General features: G+C 49.2%; 1 protein-coding gene across 4 annotated transcripts in view; it reads left to right on the forward strand.

Annotated features, from left to right (window-relative positions):
- The window catches only part of SAMD11 (sterile alpha motif domain containing 11), a 175,128-nt gene that overhangs the window by 96,487 nt on the left and 52,058 nt on the right, over positions 1-26,583 (forward strand). For all 4 annotated transcript variants that reach the window (XM_030537710.1, XM_030537711.1, XM_030537712.1 and 1 more), the window contains exon 5: positions 5,658-5,782. In XM_030537710.1, the coding sequence (XP_030393570.1) occupies positions 5,658-5,782 (125 nt within the window). The remainder of the gene's footprint in view (positions 1-5,657; positions 5,783-26,583) is intronic.

The following is a 26,583-nucleotide window of genomic DNA, read 5'->3' on the forward strand; positions in this document are numbered from 1 at the left end:
GGCCGGTATTAATAGGTGCCCAGCAACGGTTCAGACAGAGGCGAGGCAGGATGTGATCCTGCTGGGGCTAGAAGTGAGCACCTGAGTGGAATTATTAGCTTCGCTGCACGGATGGGGAAAATCCTCTCCAAGGGAGAAAGCTTCCCCCTACTCCCATCTACTTCCCTACTTCCTGGGGTCACTGAATTGCATTTAAGAAATATGGACTTTGGAGTCTGGGGGTTGAACTGGTTTGTAGGAGACACCACTGCACCCCTGGTTCCTGGGGACTTGCCGATTACAGACGATGGCAAGGTTCCTGTTCATTTAGAGAATGACCGTTGGTTGATTGTCCCCTGCCCAGCACATCTTTATTTATTAATATATAAACCTATGTGTGTGTTATGGTTGCTTCTGCTAAGATCAGGGCCCCATTGTGTTCGCCATGGGAGTGTCCAGTCTACACAGACAAAGAGCAGGAGGGGATACCGGGGCACAGAGAGGGGAAGTGATGCGCACAAGATCACGTAACTTGTCAATGATGGAATTTGGAATAAAACCCAGGTTTCCTGGCTCTCAGCCAGTGCCTTGTCCACTAGATCACACCGCCTGTCTCAGTGTGGCCTAAATCCCAACGTGCTCACCCAGATGTTACTCCAGCCTTGAACCAAAATCTCCACTGACTTCAATGGGAATTTTCCCTAGTAAGGCCCAAGTTCAAATGTGCGTGTGGATTTAGGGATTCGGCCCTTTCAGAGCCATTCCCAGAGGCAGTTGAAGAGCAGATTGGTTCACCTGTGTGTGCCGGGGCAGTGGCTGGCCTTTAAACCTAAGCTTCGGGAGAAGCCCACATTGTCTGAGCCCAGGTTAATATCAGCAGGCACCAGGCTGCAGTATGTTAAAAACCAGTTCAGAAACCTATTCTTCTGGGTGAGGTCGCTGCAGGTTTGACTTGCCTGGTTCTTGCTTTCCAGGAAAGGCATCTCTGAACCCAACATTGGCTGACCCTGCTGGAACCCTGAGCCCGTGAATCTGTTAATTCCTTATTCTGTGGTAGCGCCCCCGGTGTGGTGGGTGCTAGGCTGACACCTGCCGGGAGACCGCTCTTGCCGCAAAGGGCTCTTAGTCTTGTAGCTGTGCCTCTTGGGCAGCATTTGGAGGACTTGCATGCTGCATGTTTGGGGCCCCGATCTAACTCCCTGTGCACTTGGTGGAAAGATTTCAGTAGGAGCTGGATCCAGGCCCCTGAATGTCTTGAAAGAGAGGTTGGGATTGTTGGCAGGTGTATTAGGAGTGGGGAGAGGTGGAGATGCTTTGAATTTAGACACAAAGTCCCACTAGGAGAAAGGATAGGCAGTATTGTCAAATCTTCTCAAAAAGCATCCAGTTCCTCTAGCAGGGTGTGATGAAACACTCTTGGGGTTTTTATTATGGGCACAAAGAAACAGGGCCCCAAGAGGCTGTTTGCTTTGCTTGTGTTCTGCTCACTTTTAAATGGCTTGGCTATATGAAAGGGAAGAGGTTATGAGGGCAGACCAGAAGGAGGGGACTCGTATAACAAATCCATGTACTGTAGACTAGCTATGACACACACACACACACACACACACACACACACACACACACACACACACACACACACACACACACACACACACACACACACACACACACACACACACACACACACACACACACACACACGGAGCTGGGGCTAGAATCTATAGATCTTAGTTGCCTCCAAAGCCAGGACTCTACCACCTGAGCTAAAGGAACTGTCCCTTAAGAGGCAGCAGTGGTAGATCCCTTGTCCTCTCTGTGGATCATCCAGTAGAGGACAATAAGCTCTAATGCAGACATGAGCATAGCCGGTACATTACAGTAGATATAGGTCAAGAGGGAGCACAGTATGTATAAAAATGTGAGGTATATTTTTGTGGATAAAGTGGTGAACAGGAGGATTGAGTTTCCAGTCACGGGATGGAGACAAATAGCATGAACATTTGTAAATGCCACATTGAATGATCATATAGAATCTAATATATTAAGAGTCCAGCCCTGCTCCTCTTAAAGTCAAGGGATAAAATCTCATTAACTTTACCGGGAGTAGGAATGGAAGAGATATTAGTCGTTTTTGAGCTTCAGAGAAGCTGTCTACATTATGGGAGTTTAGAAGGGTATTTTCTGAAGTCAGTGTTTTCTCTGGCAGATTAGCTCTGGGTTTTCTGTCTGCTTCTTTCACACACAAGGTAGAGATGGCAGAGCTTCTCCTAACCATTGCATGCACAAAGATCCTGTTGCCTTCTCTTTGTCTTGCATGACCCTAGAAAGCCTGGTAGGAGCTGGGCAGAACCTCCCCACACCAGGTCCTTTATTAAAGGTGCCATTCATGAATAAGAGTGGAAGATGCCTCCTTAGACACAATGGAGTTGTGCCCCATGGGGGACTTCTCCTGCAGCATTTAAAGCCTTCCTAAAATAGCTCCCAAGTCTTTACCTAAAGGAAATGTAACTCAGATGTCCGTGGAAACGTGGGAAAGCACCAATTATTGTTTATACAACTGTAGACCTTGGAACCCTGTGCTAAATGCTGTACAAACACCCTACCCCGAAGAGCTTGCTGTCTAAGACAAGAGAGGATGCCTGGGGATAATTCTCCCCGTTAAAAGCTGCCCCCAGCCCCCTTCTCTGGTACATCAACATCCCACATTGTTTTGGTCTTATTTTCCCCATAGGGATCAATTCATCCTCAGCTGTGGCATTTCAGCCATGCTATATGTTTTACTAAGATCCCATCAGATTTCACAGGCTGAGCTGGGTCTGTCCAGTACTATACTTGCATTGGTAACCCCCTCAGGAGCACATACCTACCTGCTCTCTGAAGTGCTGCTGGTGATTTCGTTGGTAATTTGATGCCCTACCGTCGTGCCTTTCCCTTTTCCTTGGTGCTGAGATACCTTTTTGAATCTGTGGTCCTGAGTATTTGAGGTCATCAAAAAATCCCTAAAAGCAGCAGAGTCCTGTGGCACTTTACAGACTAACAGAAGTTTTGGAGCATGAGCTTTCATGGGTGAATACCCACTTCATCAGATCCATGTATCCGACGAAGTGGGTATTCACCCACAAAAGCTCATGCTCCAAAACTTTTGTTAGTCTATAAGGTGCCACAGGACGCTTAGTCTGGATCTGTAAAAGCAGCAAACACGGCTACCCCTCTGATAAAATATCCCTGGTGTATTTTGAAAGATAGGGCTAGTTCTGGGGTAATATTTCATTCCACCTAGATTTCCCCTTGTAATTTACACTGAATATAGTTTTCTGCTTTGCTTTCTTCTTTTAGAGCAGTGGTTTACAACTTGTGGTCCACGGATCCCTTTGGGTACGCAGACTGTCTAAAGGGTCTGAAAAAGGTCATTGTTACCATAGACCAGTGGTTTTCAACCAGAGGTCTGCAGATCCCTGGGGGTCTGCAGACTATGTCTAAGATTTCCAAAGGGGTCCACACCTCCATTCAAAAATTTTTAGAAGTCTGCAAATGAAAGAAAGTTGAAAACTACTGCTTTAGAGTCATGCAGTAGTGTTGCTGTCCAATATTAAAACAGTTGACATGCTCCATCCCAGAGGCAGCTGCATTTCAGGGGTGGATAAAGTGACTCCTTCAGCATGCAAGGTGCTATTATCCCATTTCTCTCTTCCTGCTCTATGCCTTTCTCCCTCTTTGCTCCTGCCCATCCCACCTACTCTTCCCCTCCCCTCCCCTCCCCTCCCCATAGTGCTGATGGCAGCATTTATCTGCATTTGTCTTCTGTACCCGGCATCCAGTTATTGATATACATGATTGTAAAGAACCCATAATCACTTCAAATTAATCTCATAAATGACTTAAAACACCAAAATATTTGCATAATGCATCTTAAAGGTGGCAGCTCAAAGAGGATAAGACTCAAAACTGCTTGGGACAGGGGGAAAGGAGCTTCCCACTCACCTGCGGACTTGCTTAAGTAATTAGCCTTCTGCTTGCGTAAGGGGGAATTTGCACTGGTTTAGTGGAGGAAAATAAAGCACTGGAAGCTAAAAAGCTTTGAGATTTTGGTTCCGAGATGGGAGGAGGGGAGTAATGGGGCAGATGACAGTGGCTGCCGAAGCAAAGTCTGTTTTTGTCTGCTGCATCCTGTGAAAATCTGGAGCCAGACGCCTGCTGAAAGTACCTCTGTCTAAAGACTTTCTGTCATAAACTTATCTGATTAGCAGAGAGCTAGACGACAGATTAGCCCCCGCTTCTCCACTGGGGATGGGCTCTTTGGAGCATTTGAGCAGCTCTGTGGTTTTTCCTCGCTCTGATGGCCAGGGGGGTGGTGATGGAGGATATTTAAGGGGAGATGATTGCTAGGTAATTCTGCAGATAATGCACCTTCTGAGTTGCCCTGGTGGTCACAGGTTAGGACGGTCTCCTCCGAGCCAGCGAGTCGGTGGTCATGTGCTGTGTGTCGCAGACACACAGAGCGGATGCACTGATCATGTGAGTAACAGTTGTAAGGGATCCTCAGACTTTTTTTTTCAAATGTCTTAAACCAGATCTCACGGGAAGAAGTTATTGTCCTTTGGTTGGAGAGAGGAAGGAAAATAGCTACAGTGTTTAGCATAGGACAGGCACTCTGTAGTAGAAACACTGGTGGTTTAAGATACAGCATTAAACAAAAATAGATGGAGAATTTCCAGTGTTAGCTTCTAGACATATGTATATAGAACTTTCTCTCTTTCTCATGTGTTGTATATTGTCTGTATTTATGTATATCCATATCTGCTTTCTCTCTATGTAAGGTATGAAAACAGAGGGTTTGTAATACAGTGAGTTTGCCATCTTAACTCTAGTATTTGGTACTGTGAACATCTTTGCTCTTTCTCTCTTACTCATGCATTCCATGGTGAGGGAAAGAGAACATTTTAAGAATATTTGAGCTAAAGCTAGCCCACTTTGAAGCAGCTTTGATTCAAGGATAACAGGTGAAATAATATTTAATTGCTCACTCTGTGTGTTCTTACCCCAGAAGGAAGGAGTAGTTCTTTTGGTATCAGCTAAACTGAGGGGCTGAAAATAGAACTTATAAACAAGGTTGTATTCTTTTGCTCTGGGCCACAACTGTGTCTGAGTCTATGGTAATTCTCTGCATATAAAAATATTATGCAAGAAAATAAAACAGTCTCTCTCTCACACACACACGCACACTCTCTCTCTCTCTCTCTCCAGGAACTGAAAAGCTAGCCAAGTGGCTGTCTGTTAACGATCATCCATCTGTCAATCATTTGAAGTCCCAAGTTTTTGTTAGTTCTTGTATAGTCATGCCTGTTTCTCTGCCACATTTCTAGGTACTTGACTTGGGCCGTGTGTTCTGGCAAAGGGGAGGCGAGATGCTGGCCTCTGCAAAGCTCTTTGCTGGGAGCAAGCCTGCTGTTTCGGAAGAGCTTTACTCTACAGGGGCTTCCCCTCCCCGAAAACAGAGGAGGTTGCCTAGGAACTTCAAGTGGGGGAGGGAGGGAAAAATCTTCCCCATAATTCAGAAATCTCTGGGGCAAACAAAAAAGACGTCCGCACACACACACACACTCTCAGACACGAAAATCAATTATGGGATGGTAAATAGGATATCCTTAACTTGGCGTTTTTCTGCTCTGTTGCAGCCGCGATAACGACCTTTCCACCATCATCTCCAACCTGCATCAGAGCCGCCAACTCGTTATGCCAGAGACCCAGAGTCGCTGTGAATTCAAGAGAAACAGTATTGATGTCGGCTTAGGAGCAGCAGGTAAGCAGCCAGGGGCGCCTGGCTCTTTTGTCCTCATTCGCTGGGAGGAGGAAAGTTCCAGCTAAGGCTTGGGTTCAGTTTGCTGACTTCTCTCCCTCTCCTCCCCCACTTTGGCCAGCCAGCTTCATTAAATTTCAGAGCAAGGCACGCAGGTCACCGCATCACTTTAACCTTACTAATATATATTAGTAAGGTTAAAGTGATGCGGTCGTGTGAGATTTCAGCTCTGTTTTATTCTCAGATCTAGTGGTCTGTGTTAAAATGCAGGGGAAGAGAGCGCTCCAGCAAAGAGTGAAATGTCCCCAGGGTTAGTGGCCAGTGATGCAGAAAGGCCTGGCGCAGAGAGCACGGTTTGATTTGTAATTGTATTAATCAGAGGCTCTCCATGCTGCCTCCGTCCCTGCCAACTCTTTGCAAGGATAGTTGCGTGGCTTTGTACTGCTGCCTGACCTTACGGAAGTTCACCTGGCTTCCCCTTACGTCTCGTGCTGAACCAGAGACGCTCCAGTAGAGCCGTGCACTGTACCCCTCTGGATGTCGGCATCAGAGAGGAAGTGACGGGCAGGGATGCCACGGTGGTGAATGTGCCTCAGTCAACAAGTGGGGCACTGGACACTGCTGACACTGTCAGTTCTGTTTGTGTCTTGCAGAATCAGTGAATTTCTCTCGCAGGATGGTTAGTGGCTGGGAGAACCATTTGGGGGTTGGGTGGATCGTTAGCCCTTGCCATTCACATCTGAGAACCAAGGCCAGTTTCGGATTTCACTTATGCTGGTGTCAATCCTCAGTCACTTTACTCCCCAGAGTTACTCTAGGTTGACGCTGGTGTAGCAGAGATCAGAAATCTGGACATTAGACAGAAGAGGGGCCACTCGATCCAGGGTAAATCAGGAGTGACTCCGTTGAGTCCAGTGGTAAATAGAGGAGAATCAGGCCCATACTGACGTATTTTTAAAAGCTGCCAAGTAGGGAGTTTTCTCAGGTTGTTTTGGAGGGGATTGTAGTCCCAACAAGCAAATGAAGCTTTACTTCTCAGGAACTCTTGCTCTCTGAGCGGTGCTATTTAACTTTTTTTTTTTTTAAACCACTCTTGAGAGCAGGGTGTTGATTTTAATGTCTTCCTTAATGCTATAATTTTTGGCTGTTCGTTTTGGCTCTGTCATTAAAAGGCAGATTATTGTCTTTCTGTTTTTAAGCTCCTGGTCACCAGTCTGCCAAAGTTGGAATTTAGATGTGTCTGTGTATGTTATTAGGGTCTTTGCTTGAAAGCCGTGCATTTGTGCATGCATGTAAATCATTGGCATTGATTATGCAGCTTAATCCAGAATCTGGTTTTCACTGCGGGATGCAATACAAAATGAAGGATGCAGAGGGTGGGGGAGGGGGTGAGTGCACAACAGGGAAGGTGCTATACCAACAGGTGCAGCTGGTCTCCTTCTTCGTTATGGCTAGCTCCAGCTGCTATTAAAATTAATGGAAAGATTGCTGGTGACACGGGTGGGAGCTGCCTCAGGCCCTTGGGCCCCAATTCTGCCAAGCATGTGCTTGAAGTGCTTGGCTGAATTGGGGCCTTGGTTTGCTAATGCCTGGGTGAGTTGCCAGTGTAGCAAAGAAAGAGAAACAAACTCATCCCGTGGGGAGAGACCAGTGCAAACTTTTCTAATGTCTCCTCCCCAGCCCAGACACCTGCTGACTGCTACTGGCATGGCCTGGTGCTTGGTGAGGACAGGTTTGCAGAGTCATGCCACAGTGTGTTCAGAAATGGGGAAACCAACGTTTTTAATGCGAGAGGCAAATATTTTCCAGGAGGAATTTTAATGTGTGAAACTGGACATTGACAAGAAGAGAACTGGCAGTGGCTCTCTTCAGCCTAGCCCCTGCCCCAAGAAGGAGCGAGCTCTTGTCAGCCTGGTCAGACCCAATGAGAGGGGTTTAAACCAAAACCCTACGATGTCCCCCCCCCCCCCCCCGGGCGTTGGGGGGAATTTCAGACCCTGATTTGAGTTTAGCAGGTTGGCCCATCTCTAGATAATGGGTTGAAACAGGGTCCTGGTCCTGAGCTTTGGGGAAACTTGGGTGTTGGGTCCATGCTTTGCAGACTGGGAGTCTATGTAATTCTACCAAGATGGTGGGCGCAAGCATTTAAAATGTGTGACTCTCCTCCTGTCTCCCCGGTAGCAATCTGGCACTGCTCTGCAAACTACTCAGCAGCAGGTGCATCTGAGAGGGCATCTCGTCCCTCCTTCCTTTGCAGATTGCATTGATGGGCCTATCTCGGAGCTGTGTTCTGCTGCACTGCTCGAAATGTGCCTATGTGACCATTTCTTCATTTCTTCGGTTGATGGAGACAGTGCTGTCTAGTGGTCAGAGCCTGGGATTTAGGACTTGCTGGGTTCTCTTCCCCTTTCTGCCACTGACTTTGTGTGTGTGATCTTGACCAAGTGACTTGGTGCCTCAGCTGACCTCATTTGTGAAAACAGGCTTAAGATTGTTTACTTTGCTGAGAGGTTGCCAGACCTAATTGAGGGTGATAAAATGCTCTGAGATCTGTAGCTGTGGAGAGAAGCAATGTGTGCTCTGTTTGTTCTCAGCAACACTGAATGATGACAAGGGAAACAGACAAAAGAGAATCCCAGTACCCACTCCAGGCATCCAGAATCCAGAGGTGGGGAAAAGCCTGGGCCTGGATTGATTGAGTTGGTGCTAGTGCAGGGCAAAGCCTGGCTCAGGTTGTATGGAACGGGTGAGCGAGGCCCTGAAATAGGCCTGTGTTTTCTACAGGAGGGATAGTGAGAGGCCGCTGAGCAAAGGATGGCGCCTTTGAGGATGGGATGGATTCTAACAAGAGTTGACCAGTGGAGGAGGAGGTGCTGGGGGAAACTGGGAGTATGTAGGTGGGGGCAGGAGGGCTGCTGTGGCTCCACAGGGGCAGTTTAAACCTGATCTTCCCTGCTGTTGGAGGCAGGTCCCTTGTAGGAACCATCTCTGCCCAACTGGGAGCAGAGCCTGACAGCTGTCTCTCGTTCATGTGCATGCTACACCACCTTCCTGCTAGCAGATTCCCTGATGTTGCCCAGGCAGGAGCAAAGGCAATGGAAACTCTGGGCCCTGCCACTGTTGACTTTTTTTTTTTTTTTTTAACAAGGGGGAAAAGCCACAACTGATTTACCACCTGCCGGGCTTTAAACTGACTGCCGGGTTAGCCTGGAGGCTTAGCTGGTGCGAAATCTACTTAATAATGAGGAGAGAAAATAATGCTGAGTGCTCCCTGTGGTGGTGGTTTATTGTTTGTATCCCAGTAGCTACAGAGATCAGGTCCTTGCTGTGCTAGGTGCTGTACGTGCACATCGTAAGAGAAGTCACAACCCCAAAGAGCTTTCAGCGTGCATCCAAAAGAGTGGGAGAAAGGAGGTATTGTTAGGTGCCTTTGGTAGATTCTGGCCAGAGGAGCTGCAATACCATATATAGGGCCTTTTTTATGAGGGTCTTCAGAGCACCACACAAAGGTGGCGTAGAGGGGAAAGTCACTTGCCCAGGGTTATAGGGCAGATCAGTGGTGGAGGTCTCCTGACTGCCAGTTCCCCCTGCTCTCACCACTGCTGGCGTGCAGGGGTTGCAGTCTGATGGCAGGGATTTTACGTCTGGGGTTGGGTTTTCCCTATGCAAGTGATCCGTGTGTGTGGTGGAGACAGGAAATTTGTACAGCACCTGGTCTCTGGCTAGGACTCCTAGGTACTATAGTAATGCAAATAATAAATAATATTACTAATAACAGGAGATCTGGTTGCGAATCGCTCACAGCTTAACTCTGTCTGATTCTCCTTCCTCCTTTTCTTGAACCTTGAAAACATAAAACAAGGCAGAACAAACCCCACCTGCAAAAAACAATACTCTGGCCCAGCTGTCATTTCTCAGCAAAACAGAAAGGGCCCCAAAAAGGCAGATCTAACCCAGGCTTTTGCAAAGACAGCAGAAGAGGAGGCCGAAAGGTGTGTGCTGATAAAATCTAATTGCCCTATCGATCGGTTTCAGAGCCACCATTGGCAGCGGTAATGATTGAGATATTCTTATGTGGTTGATGCATGTTAGCTGCATCTCACTGCTCTGGCCCCACTGGGGACCTTCAGATATTATGGAGATCTCTTAATCATGGAGCAAAACCTATGTGTGCTGGGTCCGCTGTCCAACATCGAAGATTTATGAAAATTATTATCAGTGCTGAGCTTGGATTTCTGCAGGAGCCAGCCTGGTGCCCTGGGTTCCAGGGAGGAGCTGCCGCATTCACACTTCCTGGTCATTCACTGGCTCATAGAATCTATCCCGGCTCCAGCTCAGGGTTTCCTCCACCTCCCTCCCCGTTCTTCATTCTTTCCTCCTTTCCTGGCCGGGCTAACATGGAGAGAATGAAGTGTTGGGTAAAATCCCCAAGCCCCACAGTGTATATATCCTGCCCTCAATGTGTGTATGTTCTGTTAGCTGTACGGGTTGGGGAGTTATGCTCATGTACCGAACGGGAGTTAGATGGCGAAAGCCTCCTTTAGCCCACAGCCTGCTCCCCAGCACCTGTGTCTGTTCCCCTGTTCAGCAGCTGGAACACAGGCCTTCCCATCCAGAGGCCCTTTGAAGAAAGAGGCCGAGGCCAGCAGTCCAGATGTGCGGTTAGCTAATGTTCCGAGGAGGAGGGAAGGAGCTGTTGCGAAGCCCAGATTTAAACTCCAGGCCCTGACTGTGATCTGTGTTGTGACGAGGTAAATCTAGAGTAACTCGCAGGCCAGCAGAGTAACCCAGACCAAAAGCTTGACCCCATGTTCTTCAGAAATGGTTCCCCAAGTCCCCTCTCACAGAGTCAGTGGCCCCAGTTCCGCCCCTGATAACCATTGTGCATAGGGAGCAGCTTTACTGAGCTCAGCGGAGTCGCTCTGGATTTACAGTGGGGTAGAGAGCACTCATGGCCGGGGGACTTTTATTTAAGTGAAATAATAATTAATAATCCAGGGCCAGATCCCCTCACTCTCCTCTGCATTGCTCAGCCCCTCACTCAGTGAGCAGTCCCCTGGGAATAGTCTGCTGGGCAGCGTGAGGCTGGCAGAATCAGGCCTGAAAGGAGTTTGAATTTGGAATAGGCTCTCGAATGGTAAGAGCTGTCTCTCTGCACCTCCCCCCTAATATTGGTGATTTCCAAAACTGAACAAAAGAATGGTTGATTCTGGCAGCAGCGAACGTGGCATAAGCAGGGGCATTTCAATCTCCGCTGATTGTGCTGCACTTCACTGATCAAAACGATGTTCAGATGCCGTATGAAATTGATGTCGGCACTGCAGAGTTTGCCAGAGCTCTTACCAGGTTTTAGCCTTAGCCCTCCCTGCCATCTGCACAGAAAAACCTCTGGCCCAGGGCTTTCAGCCTGGCTTAGCTTACCTGGCGGGCAGGGTAAGTTAGAACCGAGCTCCACTTTCATTTGGGGTGGAACCTGCCCACTTTGCAATGAGGACTCAAGGCAAAATTACTTGACTACTCAGAGTCCTCCAGTGCCTCCCCACAAGCCCCTTCCTCCCTCCCCCCAAGGGGGAGAGAAGTTTTCTTGCAGTTGACTGGGAAAGAATCCTAGAGCATCTCAGCACAAAGAACCATGGGCCATCTCCCCAGACACATGCAAGCAAGTGCAGGAAGAGTAAGGACATAGTGATGCAGATAAGGCTTTGTATTGGGGATGCTCACACCCAGGCTTGGCTAACCCAGGTGCCAATCACCTGGGTTAACTGTCCAGTGAAGGTATAGTTCTATTGGGAAAATGCCCGCCATTGATGCCCTGCTGTACAGTCCCATGTACATAGCAGGGGTCAGTGTATTCCTTCCTCCCCCACAATTTCCCTCTTTCCAAAGCCCACTGCCTCCCGACCTTGAATTCTGCTATGTTCCCTGCAAAACATCCTCTTTTCTCCCCACGATGACATTCAGCAGTGTTTAACGCAGCGGGGTTGCAGCTGGGATGTAACATGGCAAATGGAAAAATATTGGGACTTGTCCGCCTTGGAGATGCGTGGAGGCTGCCTGTGCTGGGGAGATTCGGTAAGAGGCTTAGCAACATATGAAAAGGTAGAGTGAGAAAGGAGGGGGCTGGGGAGGAGGGCGGAGGGCAGCCAATGAGCCTAATGAGAATATAAAAGTAGTTTCCAACTGGATCAGATAAAGATGAGACAGCAGGCAAGGTGCTGCAGTGGCACGAGAGAGGGCTTTGCCATGAGAGAGGATGATGGCGCAAAGCACTTTTAATCTTAACTGAGAGAGAGAGAGATGCAGAAGGATGAGCAGAGCCTGACAAAGGCACGGCAGCAAAGCTGACGGTTTGCACATCAAACACAGACTTAGAGCCCCTTTAAGCAGCTCGTTGTGTGTCTGTAAACAAGTCCAATCCCCTCTATCCAGTTTGGCTCATGCAGCCTGCTCGGGCATGCGGGAGGCGGGGCGGGGGTGATGGCTTTGGAGATCCAGTGATTGACAGACAGGTGGTGGAGCTTCTCCCTTGCAGGCTGGCTTCAGGATTGGGGGCAGGGGCACCTGTCCTCTTGGGGAGAGAATGGTGCCGTCTCCAACCTTGCAATCTCTCTTCCCCGACAGAGCCCCTTGATTTCTTCCTCCTGTCCCATCCCCCCCTTTCCCTAGTTGCTCCCCACATGGTGCCTGATTCTGGGGCTGTGATTCAGGCAAGTAGTCTCATTGGCTGTGGCAGGAATACTTGCATGAGTAGGGTTTGCAGGATCAGGCCAATGGGTGCTAGAGGAGGGTGGAGGCCTGTCCTCCCCTGTGCCTACGGGAGGAAGCTGGCTTGATGACTGGCTATTGCCCCCAGGCAGGCCAGTGCAGGACACCATGCCATGGTCCTTTTAAGGGACAGCATGGTTAGCAGGACCCTAGTCAGGTCATCCAGGCAGCAGGAGCCCCACACAGTCCCATGTTATAGGTGGGATTGTCCCATGGATTGGAGGCCCCTCTGCCTGCAGATATTGAGGGTCTTGAAAGCCAGCTGTCTCCCTACCAGGAGTGCCCACAGAGAGCGCCGGCTGGTCTGTGTGGGCAGAGACTCACACTGGAGGTCCTGGCCTAACAGGAACAGTATCCTCATCCTAGTATCCAGGCTATAGAGCCAGACGCAGCTGCCCTTTACCCGCACTGTGAATCCTGTATAACTTCGTTTAAACCAGATGCAGAATGTCTAGACGAGTGGGGTAACGGCCAGTCTCCCAAATTTCTGTAGAGCTTATTCTTTGGTCACAGTCTGTGAATGTTCTGGTTTTTGCCCAGTTTGTAAGTTACATTTTATAACCTTTGCGCAGTGAATGTTTTCTTTATTTTTTTGTGGCGAGTTCTCCTTGAAAGATTTCACAGAAGAAGACAACTTAACACTTATGTGGTACCGTTCATCCATAGATGATGATGACAATACCTAGCACTTTACCAAGGGGGGTATTGTTACCCGTTTTACTGATGGGAAACCTGGGGCACAGAGAAAGGAAGTGTCTTATTCAAGGTCAGACAGGAGTTGGGTTGCAAAACCAGGAAACAGTTCTCCAAGTCTGGTGCTCTGTGCTATGCTATGAAATATAGCGTAATCGGAAGTGAGCATTGAATAGACTTGTGTTAAAAATTGTTGACGTTTTTCAGGAAGGGGTGTATCTGTGTGTGTTAGATCTCTTGTATTGATTTTCATCCAAGAATGTGTGTGGGAGAGTAGTTAGTTAGATCCCTTATATTGCTCTCCACGGGCCTGATCCACAACTCAGTGGCATGATCCCCATTGACGTCAGTGGGCTTTGCATCTAGCCAGGCAAGAGTTAACTCGGGCCAAGGATGTTGTAGCTAATGATTAGAGACAGATCTGCAACGAATGGGCTGTTTTCTGAGCCTGGGATAACGAGCCAGGACACCGGCATGTTTTCACTTTGAAAAAAGAAAAGAAAAGAAAAAGGAAAAAAAATGGCTTTATTGAATTGCTGCCTTAAATTGAGCAGAAAATCTGCTCCAAATGGGCAGCTGAGGGTGGGAAGCCCAGCCACCTTTGTGTACACATGTTATCATGAAGGACAGCTGTTTACCTAGGCCGCACTGGGGACTGACCTCAGTCACCACCTCAGTCTCCAGCTTTTGATCTGGGGCTGGAATTGCAGATTACTCCTCTCTTTGTGCTCCTCTCCTGTTCTATTTCTGCTGAAGCCTGTTGGGAGCTGGAGATGACCAGCCTCTGCTGGTGGTTGTGTCCTGCTTTGTATTTGAACCGAGGTCTTGGGAGGTGAAGGAGCAACATGCAAGTGTGTGGTGGAAGTGCAGTTTGCTTCTCTGCACTGCAGCATGGAACTCATGGCAGCATGGCCAGGCCACAGGGCATCGGATTGGCAGGCAGGAAACTTGAGTTTTAAACCTGGTTCTGCCACTTATTTGCTATGTGGCCTTGGGCAAGTCCCTTACCCTTTTTCTGTCTCATTATCTTCATCAGTAAAAAAAAAAAATAATAATAGGGGCGTGTCTTCCTGTTGTCTTCAGCAGGCCTAAGATCAGGCCCACATCCCTTGTATGCCGACACAAAGGGGTTTGTTCAGTTTTCTGTGGCTGCCTGCGGGTTCCCAGCAAGCTCAGTGGTCCTTTCCAGGTGGCTCGGTGGATCCCTGCAGAGAGCAGAGCTCAGGGCCTGATTAACTCATAAGCAAAATGAGTTTGGGGAGGTTGCTCTGCTGAGTCCCTTGTGGACTTGAGTAACATTTTCATGATAAACCCACCTTGCTCTTAGCATGAGGGGCTGCACAGAATAGGCTCTAGAGGACAGTGGCAGACCAGGCAGCACACAGCTGTGGCCCATGTGACATCCTCAGGGCCATATAGGTAGTATATATATTGTGTGGATGCAGCGCACACAATGCACAGAGAGCAGCCTGTGCTGTCCACAGTGGGTAGGTTGAGAAGCACTGCTGTCTAGTAACAGCTGAGTGAGGAGAGCCAGGAAGGCTCACGCCTGGATCTAGCAGGATGGAGTGGCTGTAGCTGGGACAATGAATCTTACTTTTGTGGGAGGAGGCAGCCCTACAGGGAAGAAATCCACCTAATTCACTCCCAACATGACTTGTATTTTGGGAAGTGAAATAAACCAGTGGTTCTCAACCAGTGGAGTATGCGTACCCTGGGAGTACATCAGCTCATCTAGATATTAGCCTAGTTTTACAACAGGCTACATAAAACGCACTAGCAAAGTCAGTACAAACTACAATTGCATACAGACAATGACTTGTTTATACGTCTCTATATACTATACACTGAGATGTAAGCATAATACTTATATTCCAGTTGATTTATTTTATAATGATATGGTAAAAATGAGAGAGTAAACTTTTTTTGGTAATAGTGCGCTGTGATGCTTTAGTATTTTTATGTCTGATTTTGTAAGCAAGTAGTTTTTAAGTGAGGAGAAACTTGGGGGTACGCAAGACCAGTCAGACTCCCGAAAGGGGTACCATAGTCTGGAAAGGATGAAATAAACAACACACTCTGATCCTCTCCTTAAAGATTCAGAGAGAACGATTAACACACTCTCATCCTCTCCTTAAAGATCCAGAGATTATCCTGCTTCCAAAACTAATCCTCCCATCACCTCTTCCCCCCCAAAAAAATACCAAAACAAAATTCTTTCCCCAGGTGTTTTACAGGCAGCTAGTAAAGAGCCAAAAACAAATCATTGGAGCTGTGACATCTCACTGATGTTATATATAGAAATTCAATATGGAGTGTAATGTGGCACCTGACTTGTCCACTCTCGCTTGCTGCCGGGGAGCGGGAAATGAATTGCTTCTCCCAGCCTCACTATGAGTCAATAGATTTCAGCTCTGAGATTTTATCCTCCCCAAAGTGTGTGCTCGTGTCATATGTATATTTGAGTGTGGGCATGCGAATAAGTGCACGTGTGTGTGTGTGTGTGTGCATATATAATATGTGTATGTTTGTGTGTAACTCCATACGTATATAAATGTGCGTGCCCAGGCATGTGTATGTTATCAGAAGTGACTGTTGTGAACTCAATCACATCATGCCTGGAAGTAATGGGAACTCTTGCACTAGTGCGTAGGTTGGCTTGGAGCTATGTAATTTTTTTTTTTTTTACAGTATGTCAATGACGAGCTTGCATTGTGATTACCTGCCCTTGCAGAAGGCGTTGGGCTACCTGTCTGATCTTTGCTTGCTTTCATGCAGTCGCGGTATGGCGCAGCAGCTTGTGGAAAGGGGGGAAGTCCTCCTTTCTCGAGACAGGCCTGGCTGCATTGTTTGGTGTTTTTGAGAGGAGTGACGTTAAAGAGCTGACCCTGGGGAGGCCAAGAAAGAGTTTTTTAAAAAACCGCCCCTGCCATTCAGATCAGCTTGGCTGAAGAAGCCCTGCTGGGGCATGGACTTAACAACAGTTGTGAGATCCCTAAAACTGGCAAAAACCGTTCCAGGCGGTGCTTAGAACGAGCTGCCTTTCCAGGAACTAGAGGGCCCTCTCACTGATGCCCTCTTCAGGTCAGTTTGTGAATCAGCACTCAGCCCCGCCGTCTGGCCTGGGGCTGAGCTGGAATCAGCGGGAAGCGATGTGTGGTCGTTTCAGAGGAGCTTTCGTTGTCGCCGTTATTGTGGGCTGTGCATGTTTTCCGGGTGTCTTTGCCTGTACAGGTAGTCCCAGGCTGCAAGAGCTCCCTGGTTCACATGTGAGACACCCCCCCCCCATCCCCAGTGGAACGGAGCAAAGACACCCCCTGCCCCGAAGTGTCCAACGCCTTTCAGTGATTACTCGGGTCATCAATAACATTCTGTGGCAGAAGCAAACTTCTAGCCTGAGGTACCGATCGAACCGGTGGGGAGGTGTCAGCTGTTAGCACGTGGCTGTGGGGATCCGGCTCATCAATGAATTCCCCCCCACCCCGATGCCCTCTCCCCAAATGCCGGAGCGTGGTATTGAATGCTGCCTGGGGAACTTGTCGCTGCTGTGCTCTTTTGCAGCATTCAAACATAAATTTACTCCAGAGCAGTGGCATTGGGAGTGGGGGGCATTAAGTTAACCCTTTTCTGTCAGTAAAAAGAGGGGAGTCTGTTGTGATAAACTCGGGACAGAGAGCTGCAAGGGAGGGTCCCCGAGGGTTAAAAGGCCCTCCTCCTTATCAACTGGGAGGCAACTACAGGCCAATCAGGTTCAACTGAGAAAGGGTTACCAAGGTAGCAATTAGAATCAGCTGAGGGGGAGCTACCTTAGGTTAATTAGTATCAGCTGATTCCAACTTAGGGCCACCTGAGACCTTTTTAAACCCTTCCCTAGGAGGAAGGAGGGGGGAGAGCAGAGAGAGAAGGAGCCCTGCTGCCAAGAGTGTAGAAGCAGCAAGACAGCGAGTCTCACCAGGAGAGGCAGTACTCTCTCCCACAAGGAAGTAAAAGAATACTCTAAATAGGACTGGTAGAGATATGGGGAGCAGCCTTTCCCTGTGTCCCAAGGGGGACCGCATTTACCCAACTCTGTCTCACCAGGGCTAAAAGCAACAGAGGCTGGGGAGACTGAGAAGGTGCCTTGCCACACTGTCTAGGGTGACCAGATGTCCTGATTTTATAGGGACAGTCTCGATATTTGGGGCTTTGTGTTATATAGGCACCTATTTCCGCCCCGTCCTGATTTTTCACACTTGCTGTCTGGTCACCCTAAATCTGTCTGCCTGTTAAGTTTTCAGCTCCAGATTATCCTTTGTTCCTCATTTCATTTCCCTCCATTTACGTGTCTCCTTTCCTCTACTGTTCTCTCTTTTCTCCTCTGTCCTTCTGTTCCCCCTTTCTCTCCCTTGCCTTTCTTTATTCCTCTTTCCTAAACATACTTTCCTTCCTCTCTTCCCTTATTCATCTTGTCCCTTCTTTCTTCCTCTCACATATACTTTTCTCCTTTTCTATCCTCCTTTCTCGCTTTCTTTATTCCTCTCTCTCCCCTCCCTCTGTCTCCCAGTGAGCGCCTCGGGAAGAAGACAATTTGAAGGCTTTCCGCTCTGCTCTCAGCTGAGGGGCTCGTTCCTCAAGCCAATCAATGGCAGCCTTTCAGCCCCAGTGGGGCTTGGCAAACATGAGATCAATAAGTTATTAGCACCATTCTGTCAGCTGTAATGTGGAGATTGATCGGGGCCGGGTCTCTTGCATGCTGCCTGGCACTTCCCCAGCCTGATAAAGATGACAGATTAAGGGAATAAGAAAAAGGAATTAAGGAGTCTGGCTGTCAAAGCTGTCACGGGCTGGAAGAGCGCTGTTTTTTTCCGGGGCTGAATGAGTGCAATCGGACGTTTAAATGGTGCTAAGGGTACAGCACCACCAGCAGCTCTGTCTGGAATCACTGTCTTTAGCATTCACCTTTGAGAGCGGCGCAGCGAGGTCTGTGCAGAGACAGACCTGCACAGGCGCAGCAGCTGTGCAGGGCGTTTAAGGGAATAGCAGCTTGCTGGCATGGGCCACACACACGAGACGCTTCGTCTCTGTCAAGAGAGGCCACGAGCCAAGGTTGAGCTGTGCTCCCCTCGCGCTTACTTGCTCTAGGAGGGCCTGGCTTCCAGCCACACTTGTGATGCTGCTGACCAGCACGAGCGAGGACTCCGATGCCGTGGTGAGCTCGCCCCAACGTCAGAAAAGGGGAAGCTTTGGGGGTGCATCTTGGGGCGAGGGAGTGATTGTGGCAGGTTTTTATCACAGGGTGGAATGAGTCTGAGAAAGCAGAAGGGGGAGCAGCTCTCTGAAGGATAGTTGCAGACATATAGGTGAGCTCAGCCTAAGGAGGGGGAGGCAGGATTGAGATCTCTGGGGTCATGACACTCCATGGGATAGTGCTTGGCTGCCAGAGCTTCTTTCACGCCATGACCTTGGAGTCCTCTGTTGGCACTGATTATAGCTCAAACTGTCTTTGTGAGGCAGGTTCGGGATCAGAATATCCCTTTTACAGACAGATAAACTGAGGTACAGAGAGCTTCTTCAGAGCAGCACAGAGAGACAGTGGGTTGCTAGCAGAGATGGGAATTGAACCCAGGAGTCCTAACTGTCAAGCTGACTGCCCTGACCACTAGACCACGCTCGTTTCCAGAGCTGGGGATGGAGCCCAGGGGTCCTGATTTGTAATGCGTCTGAAATAATACACTCCTTCCCCAAGCTGGGGATAGAAGCCTGGACTCCAGCCTCCCAGTCCCCCTGCCCTAACTGCTAGACCTCCCAACATGTCCTCCCCAGATCTTCCCTGAGAGGGGGTGGAGCTCACAATTGCTAACCAAGATTCTCTGGGTAGCGTACCAAACGAGTCCAGTTGTGCCTCTCACGCTCAGCGTATCCTCTCTGTGAGTGTTTTACTTACTATGAATATTTACCATTTTTTTATGGCTCGGTATGCTCTGTAGAAATGAATTGCAAAGGGAGGTGGGAGAGGAGGGGGCATTTGTGCACGTTGGCTCATAAACAGCCCAGTTACAGGCAGATTGGAGGCTGGCTCCAGGGTGACCTGCACCTCCCTCTGTCACATTCCTTGGGAATCTTAGTATTTGGGCTGGGCTCTGAGGCACTTTGCTGCTGCTCATGCAAAGCGAATGGAGGCAGACAGCTGGTGACTGACGGACCAGTAGTGACATGCTGTGCAAGAGGCAGAGTGCCTGCTGGTTACAGCAGAGAGCTGGGACTCAGGAGAGACCTGGGTTCTTTCCCAAACTTGGGGAGGAGAGCATTGTTGGGTTATATAGCATGGGACTTGGTCAGGATTCCCTGAGTGAAACGCCCATCTCTGCCACTGACCTTCTGTATGACCTTGAGCATTCACCTGTTCCATTTACATCAGTGTCCCATCTGACCTCATGACACTAAGCCCACCTCCTGGGGGGGACAGAGGGGAGGTTTGCAGAATACTTAGAGGTCTCTGGGTGATGGTGCTAGAAGATTTCTTGGGCGGGGGGCAGTCTAAATATTGCTCCAGAGCTATTTATCAGCTCTTACCTTGCGAGATGCAAGAATGGATCTGCGCCCTGAGCTATTCCAGTTCTCTTCCCGACTCTGAGGCTGATCTCCCTGCAGGAGCTCCCGTCTCTTCCAAGGGAGAGTCAGGAAAAGCCTGTCCAAATGGGGAGAGAAGGGGAAAGGATTTAAAAAAAATAAATTAAGAGTGTGTCTACACTGCAGTCGAAGATGTGATTGCAGTTTGGGTAGGCAGAGCTGTGCTTGCTTTGATCTCGCTAGCGGTGAAGATGCAGTAGCCCAGGCGCTGACTTTCTTCTGTGCTGGTGGGTGCTTCACCCTGAGGCTCCGCCCCTTCCTCCAAGGCCCCACCCTCGCTCCACCGCCTCCCACCCACCACCGAACAGCTGATCGGTGGATGGCTGGTGGGTGCTGGTCACCCACTATTTTTTTCCCATGGCTGTTCCAGCCCTGGAACACCCATGGAGTCAATGCCTATGTGCAGGAGCACTGACCCTACTGCAGACTAGCAATGCAAGTACATAGCCAGGATTCCAGATGGGCTTGTGCAGCCCACACAGGGTCCCTGCCACCGCATCTTCATTTCTGTTTTTAGCTGTGTTGGCTCGGTTAAAGCTAGCTCGGGTTTGCCTACCTGTGCTGCCAGTCACACTTCTGATGGCAGTGCAGATGCACCCTGAGATTTTGTAATGCCAGACCATAATCTGGCCTATTTAGTACAGCACTGCAAATTCAGCACGTCGTAATGGAAATGAGCCAGTAGGAAAGAGAAACCCCATCTCCTCAAATACTCCATCCCAGTGCAGTGCCTCCCAGGGGAGTTTCCTTTGTGCCTGTGCCCTATCACCATTTTAAAAATAGTTTGTTACAGAGGACCTGAAGGGTTGATGTTTGGGGAGAGGATTCCTGGCTCCAACATTTGCAGAACCCCTGGTGTATGCTAAGAATGGTCCTGAGCCAGAGAGCTTTTGGATCCAGGCCCAGATCTGTGAGACTTGCTGTGCTCTCATCTCTAGCTAGAAACTTGTGACGACGTTAGCAAATTTTTATCATTTATATTGCGGTCGTGACGAGTAGCCCTAGCCAGGGCTCAGGCCCGCTTTGCGCTAGGCACTGTTAAAACAGTGAACCAAAAGACAGTCCCTGTCCCCAAAGAGTTTGCAGTCCAGTGGTATGACAAAAAACAACAGGTGGAGACAGGCAGGCAGGGAAACACAAAAAAGCAATGAGATAATACTTGTCTGCGTGATAGGCAGTGTTCTCACCACACCAGCTGCCTTATCTAGCAAAGTCCTCTCAGCCAATGAGCTGCCCTGTTGGAGGGATGGAGCAGCCTTCCACCTCCAGAAGGGTGCAAAGAAATTGTTGCCAGATCTGCCCAAAGCTGCACCATTGCACTGCTGCTGTTTTGGTGTTGAACTACAGGGCTTTCCCCTACTCTCTGCAGGAAGAAAACCTGTGGCAAAGTCTGCTCATTATACTCCCCTGCATCGGGATCCCGCCTTCCAGAGACCCTACTGCCTTCCTTCCCCCTCTGCCCCCACCTTCCCTGAATCATTTTTTTTTCCACACCCATTGCCCTCAGTTAAATTATGGCCTATAAATTCCCATGACCTTGTGCTTCATTCTCCCTTTGTTCCATTGATTCCTGCTGGCGAGGGGCAGAGCTGATCGGCCGCCGGATTCCACTCTGCTGAGCTGAGCCCACCCCGTGTGGCCCCTCACTCCTCAGTCTTTGTTGTTAGCTGTTCACGGCCTGCTGGGACTCAGTAAGCTGCTGCTGCGTCTCGGTTTCAGGGCAGACCAAGAAGCCCGTCGCCAGGGCGGCAGCCTCCAGGATCCCCACAAAGCTGTCCCCTGCTGTGCAGGGACAGACTGAGCAGCTGGGCTGGAGTGGGGGTATTTCTGCAGGCTGCATGCACCAGAGGAGGAAAAAAGAAAGTAGAGATGCCTCTGAGACCTTTCAGGCTGGTTAGTGGGAACTGTTTGTTATACCCAGGACTTGAATTGGGAGGGTGGGGAGTCAGGGACCTGGAAAGATATTTGCCCTTGTTAGAATAATACTGAGAGAGGAAAGGCCGGTTTGACTTGTTACATGTTCACCAGCTGAGCCTTGGTTCCACCCATCTAACCTGGCTCCGTCCCACTTAGCTGCACCAGGTGCTTCTGCAGCACAAGCAGTGCCCTGGCTAGGGAATGTCAGAGCGGCACTCTAACCCTGCCCTGTTCTTGGTAACGCTCTGCATTGCAGAAGAAAACAAACGTGGCCCCTTGGCCTCCTTTCCATCTGTGTGTGGGGAAAGTTTGCCCCCATGTGAGAGAGACCTGATGTGTGAACCTGCTGAATGACTTGTCACAGTGATTATCCTTCCCCTTCCCCTGAGCTCTAGCCTAGCTGTTCTGCCCTGTACTGTGGGGGTGAGGTGGCTCCCCTGGGAAAATCAAAGCAGAGAGCTGCGGGAGATGGTGGCACTGCCTGGCATGGACTTCTCTGGCTTAACCACTTAACTTCACTTGCTGTTAAAGGCTATTAGAGGTATTCCCTGCTCCCCAGAGCAGCCTCGGTTCCCTACCTTTATGTGGGGCAATGCATCTCAGACTATCCCTGTGGGCTTGCCATGGGTTCAGCCATCCTGGGTGAGCCAGTGCACGAGCACCTAACCTGCTCCAGCGTGGCCCTCTTGTCGATATCAGCATGTGGCTGTCCCGTGGCCGCACTGACATTGTCTCTGGCCATGAGAGGCAGGAACAGCTATCGGGACAAGTATCCTGGGATCCGTAGCGCTACAGCCTGCTTCATTGCTCTGGGCTCATGTTCACAAGGTGCTGTGGGGCAACTTTTCTGCCCATTGTGGGAGGAAGTGGTCTAGGCCTGGGAAATTCATTTCCTGGCAGGCCCCAAGGCGGTGTGGGGGTGGGCTCTTACATGGATCCTGCTCAACCTAACAACCAGGGCTGGCAGTGGCTGCTTTCTGTGGAGTCAGTGTTTCTTTGGCCTGCCCCTGCGAAAGCTGCTGCCAAGAGACAGTGCCAGGTGTTTCAGAGGCGGCTTTTGGCCTGGAGAAGACGAAGGCGTCGGCTTGCAGTTACAAGCAGAAGCCCTACAACAACAGAATGGGACCATGTGGAGATGGAGGCGTGGATGAAGCTAATGCTGTTTTTCGTCCAGTCCCCGCCCCCATGCGGACTAGTGCCTCTGGCCCAGGACCACAAGCCCTGAGTGGTGGGGCTACATGGTGATGGGAATGCAAGAGGGCAGCAGTGGGCCCACAACGTTCTCAGGAGGAAAACTCCCATGGCACTTGAGCTTGCCAGGGCCCTTGAGTGGCCAAGTTGGCAGGAGAGAGCTCCTGCAGCTGAGCCTGAGGGCTGGCCAGTCCAGCCTGCAGGCAGATTAGTGAGCTCAGTTGGATTGCAGCAGAGACCTGCTGGGCACACGGCAGCCAGCAGACCTGCTTTTAAGTTCAGCAGCAGGTTGCTGGCTGCTCAACCCATATGCCTACAGCTGCGATCATGCCTGTGCCAGCCTTGCACCAGCCCTGCTTGCGCCCTGACCCTCAGCTTGTCCTCTGGTTCCTGCCTCTGGCTGACCCTGGTTGTGACACAGATCACTCAGAGAGAAGATGCCATGACAGTCCAGAAGTGTGTTGCATCACTCTGCAGAACCTGGCAAGCTTGGATTGTTACAGATCTATTGACAATCAGTTCAGGGTAGGCAAATCCATGATTGGTGCAGTGGTCATGGAGGTTTGCAAGGGAAGTAGTGCAGGTGGTGCTGGCCCTCTGGTTGGAAAAATTGGAACTAGCCCTGAAATAATTGCGGGGTTTGAATGGCTAGGGTTCCCGAGCTGTGTAGGTGCGATTGGTGGGATGCATAGACCCATCCTATGCCTACCATTTGAAGCAAGTGAGCACCTTTAACGGGAAAGGATACTGCTCCATTGTTATGTGGTCTTCAGTCTTTTCCATACTGGGACCCACCCAGGACCCCCCTCATTCAACAACATGTTTGTAACTCCCAGACACTTGGTTGTGTTTCCCCTGTCACTGAGACCCACACTGTGCCAAGACTCCTGGGCTCTGTTCTCGCTCTGCTGCTGTTGCCACCAAACCAGGGGGAAACTTGTTCAAAGTTGGAATTCAGGATCTATTTTTTTTTCTCCTTCTCTCAAATGGGCATCCAAAAAGCGGAATTTGATAGGCCACCCCTAGTGTGGACTGGTGTATTGGAATGGATGGATGGGCGGCAGGTGCTGGAACCAGGCACATATTCCCCAGATGGGACTGGTGTGTCCAGGCTAGGTACACAGATTAGATATAGAGGGGAGAGGACCAATTCTCCTGTGCTATAATATGAATCTTTGCATTACATAGCACCTTCTACCCAAGGGTCTCAGTGGGCTTCACAATAGTAATGAATGAAACCGTTCAGCTACCTCTGTGAGATGGGCTTATACCCCATTGTACAGATAAGGAAGCTAAGAGCAAGGATGGTCTTGTGGTAAAGATACTGCCAGTGGCCTGGGATTTCAGAGACCTGCATTAAATTTCTAGCTCTGCTGCACACTCCCTGTGTAACTGTGGGCCCGTAGCTCTGTGCCTCTGTACATCTCTGTTCTCTGGCAGTAACAATTCCTTTCTCATCCCCATTGTGAGAGCTCAGACTGCAAGCTCTTTGGGGCAGGGACTCTCTTTCATTATAAACATGTACAAGGCTTGGCCCAATGAGATCCTGATGTCAGCTGAGGCTTCTAGGCATTGCTGTAATGCAAATACAGAAGTAACAAGGAGACCCAGAGAGATCAAGTGACTTGCTCATGGTCAAATAGTCTGTGTCAGAGTTGGGAGTAGAACCCAGGGGATTCTCACTGCATATGTCCCCAGACACGTGCCTTAACCACAATTCCATCTTTCATTCTCATTGGCTAAGGTGATGCAGTAAGACATGTTTTAAATTAAAAAAACAAAAAAAAAACTGCAGAATACTAACTGCAAAGTTGGCTCATTGTTTAGCAGAGAAGAGATTTAATATAATGGAAAGAACTCCCACGCTGGAAGTGTAGCAAGAGTCTTGTCATCTTTTCTCTCCCCCCCAGCTTTTTTCCATCCTTTAGGTTTCAAAATGGAAAATGCTGATTTGACAACAAAATAACATTATTTAGAGGTTTTTGGAGCCTCAGGACTGCGTGTGGATGTGAGATACTGGGACAGGGGCTGCAGGTCTTGCTGGCATTAATATGCTAACGTAGCATGTCTGGAAGCTGGGTTCAAATGTTGATTTGGTCACAGATGGAAAATAATGAGCTGTACCTAGAGCATGACCCTAATCACATATGTGCGTTTGACCCACCACTGCGTTTGTGAACATGGTGCTTTGGAGATTAGGTGGTGGAGCACCCTCTGAGAGCAGGGCAAAGGGCCAGTCACTCATTGATGTTTGTACAGCAGTCAGTGTTTTGCAGGTACCAGGGGCGCTGCCGGTCAGGAATGACGCAAGGCAGGTCAGCACGAACGCGTGTTGACAGAGCTGTGCGTATGTTTGTGCGGTTAAAGTAGCAGGGCAGAGGAGGGACTCTAGATCATGACTGAGGTGCTTTGGCAGAGCTGAAAAGTCATGGACGTTTACTACTGCTGCATAGAGCCACTGCCCTAACCCACCAGTACCTGTAAGCGTGTCGCCAGTTCCTCATTTGAATCATAAGCACCGTCTCCTCCCCAAATGAAATCAGGCCTTAATGTGATTCTTCCCTCCTGGGAGTGGTGAGCTGAGTTTTGGGATTTTGTTGTTTTGAAACTGCAAATGCTGGATGAGAGAAGGTTCGAGGCTCTTGGCCTCCAGCTCCAAGGGTTTGCAGCACGCACAAGAGTATAATGACCAGGAAAGTTAACACCCAGAACGAGGAGTTCCAGATAGTTGGGGAGTGGGAAGGGGAGAGAGGCACTGTCTTGTGACCTGAGTACAGGATGCCAGGCCAGGTACTCCTTAGTTCCTTCCAAGTTGACTCTGCTGGTTGACACTGTGTGGCAGGCCTTTGTTTCCACCTTTTGCAAAATGCACACGACAGTCCCCCCACTGAAGGCTGAGTTAAGGCTTGAATTTGGAGTGCCTTGAAGATTTAAGGTTGTCACTCTCTTTCAGTCCATCCTTTCTTCAGATTGCCACCATTTCATTGTATTTACTTTGTTTTTCGGTTATGGATGGCTGCAGACCTTTGCAATGCTTCCAAGCACTGGTTGTGTTAACAGCCTGGGTGACAGGGTCACGGTGAGATAAGATCAGAGGCAGCTTGTGCTCTTTAAAACCTTGAAATGCCACTTGTAACTTGGCAGAGTTCTAACATCACTCATTGGATAAAGGCATTTCCTAGCTGGTTCTGCCCTCCACATGTTAACTGTCTGTTCTCTGCACCGCTTGGACTCTTGTCAGCTACAACTCCTTCCACTGTGTCTCCCGATAAACAGAATGCCAGCTCAGTCAACTAGATTTAGCTAGCTGAAATTGAATTAATGCGGGGTGACTATTAGCACTAAGGACCCTGCTTTGGCTCGAGATGCCATGTGAAATGGAAATAATGTTTTGATGTGTTAAACAGTGGTGATTTGAACTGTAACATTTCTTAACCATAAGAAAGGTTGCATGCAAAGTGTCTGTGCTTTGCTCCTGTTGACTCATAGACAAGCAACATATACTCTCTCAAATATGGTACTTGTTTTCAAGGTTTTCTGAGATGCTGCATCTTTAACAAGCCCTTGATAAATGAGAATTTGATGCTCACGGTGACAAACTGTCTCTTCCTTCCTGCCCATATGCAACT

The sequence above is a fragment of the Gopherus evgoodei genome, chromosome 18 (assembly GCF_007399415.2).
Source record: "Gopherus evgoodei ecotype Sinaloan lineage chromosome 18, rGopEvg1_v1.p, whole genome shotgun sequence".
Lineage (NCBI taxonomy): Eukaryota > Metazoa > Chordata > Testudines > Testudinidae > Gopherus > Gopherus evgoodei.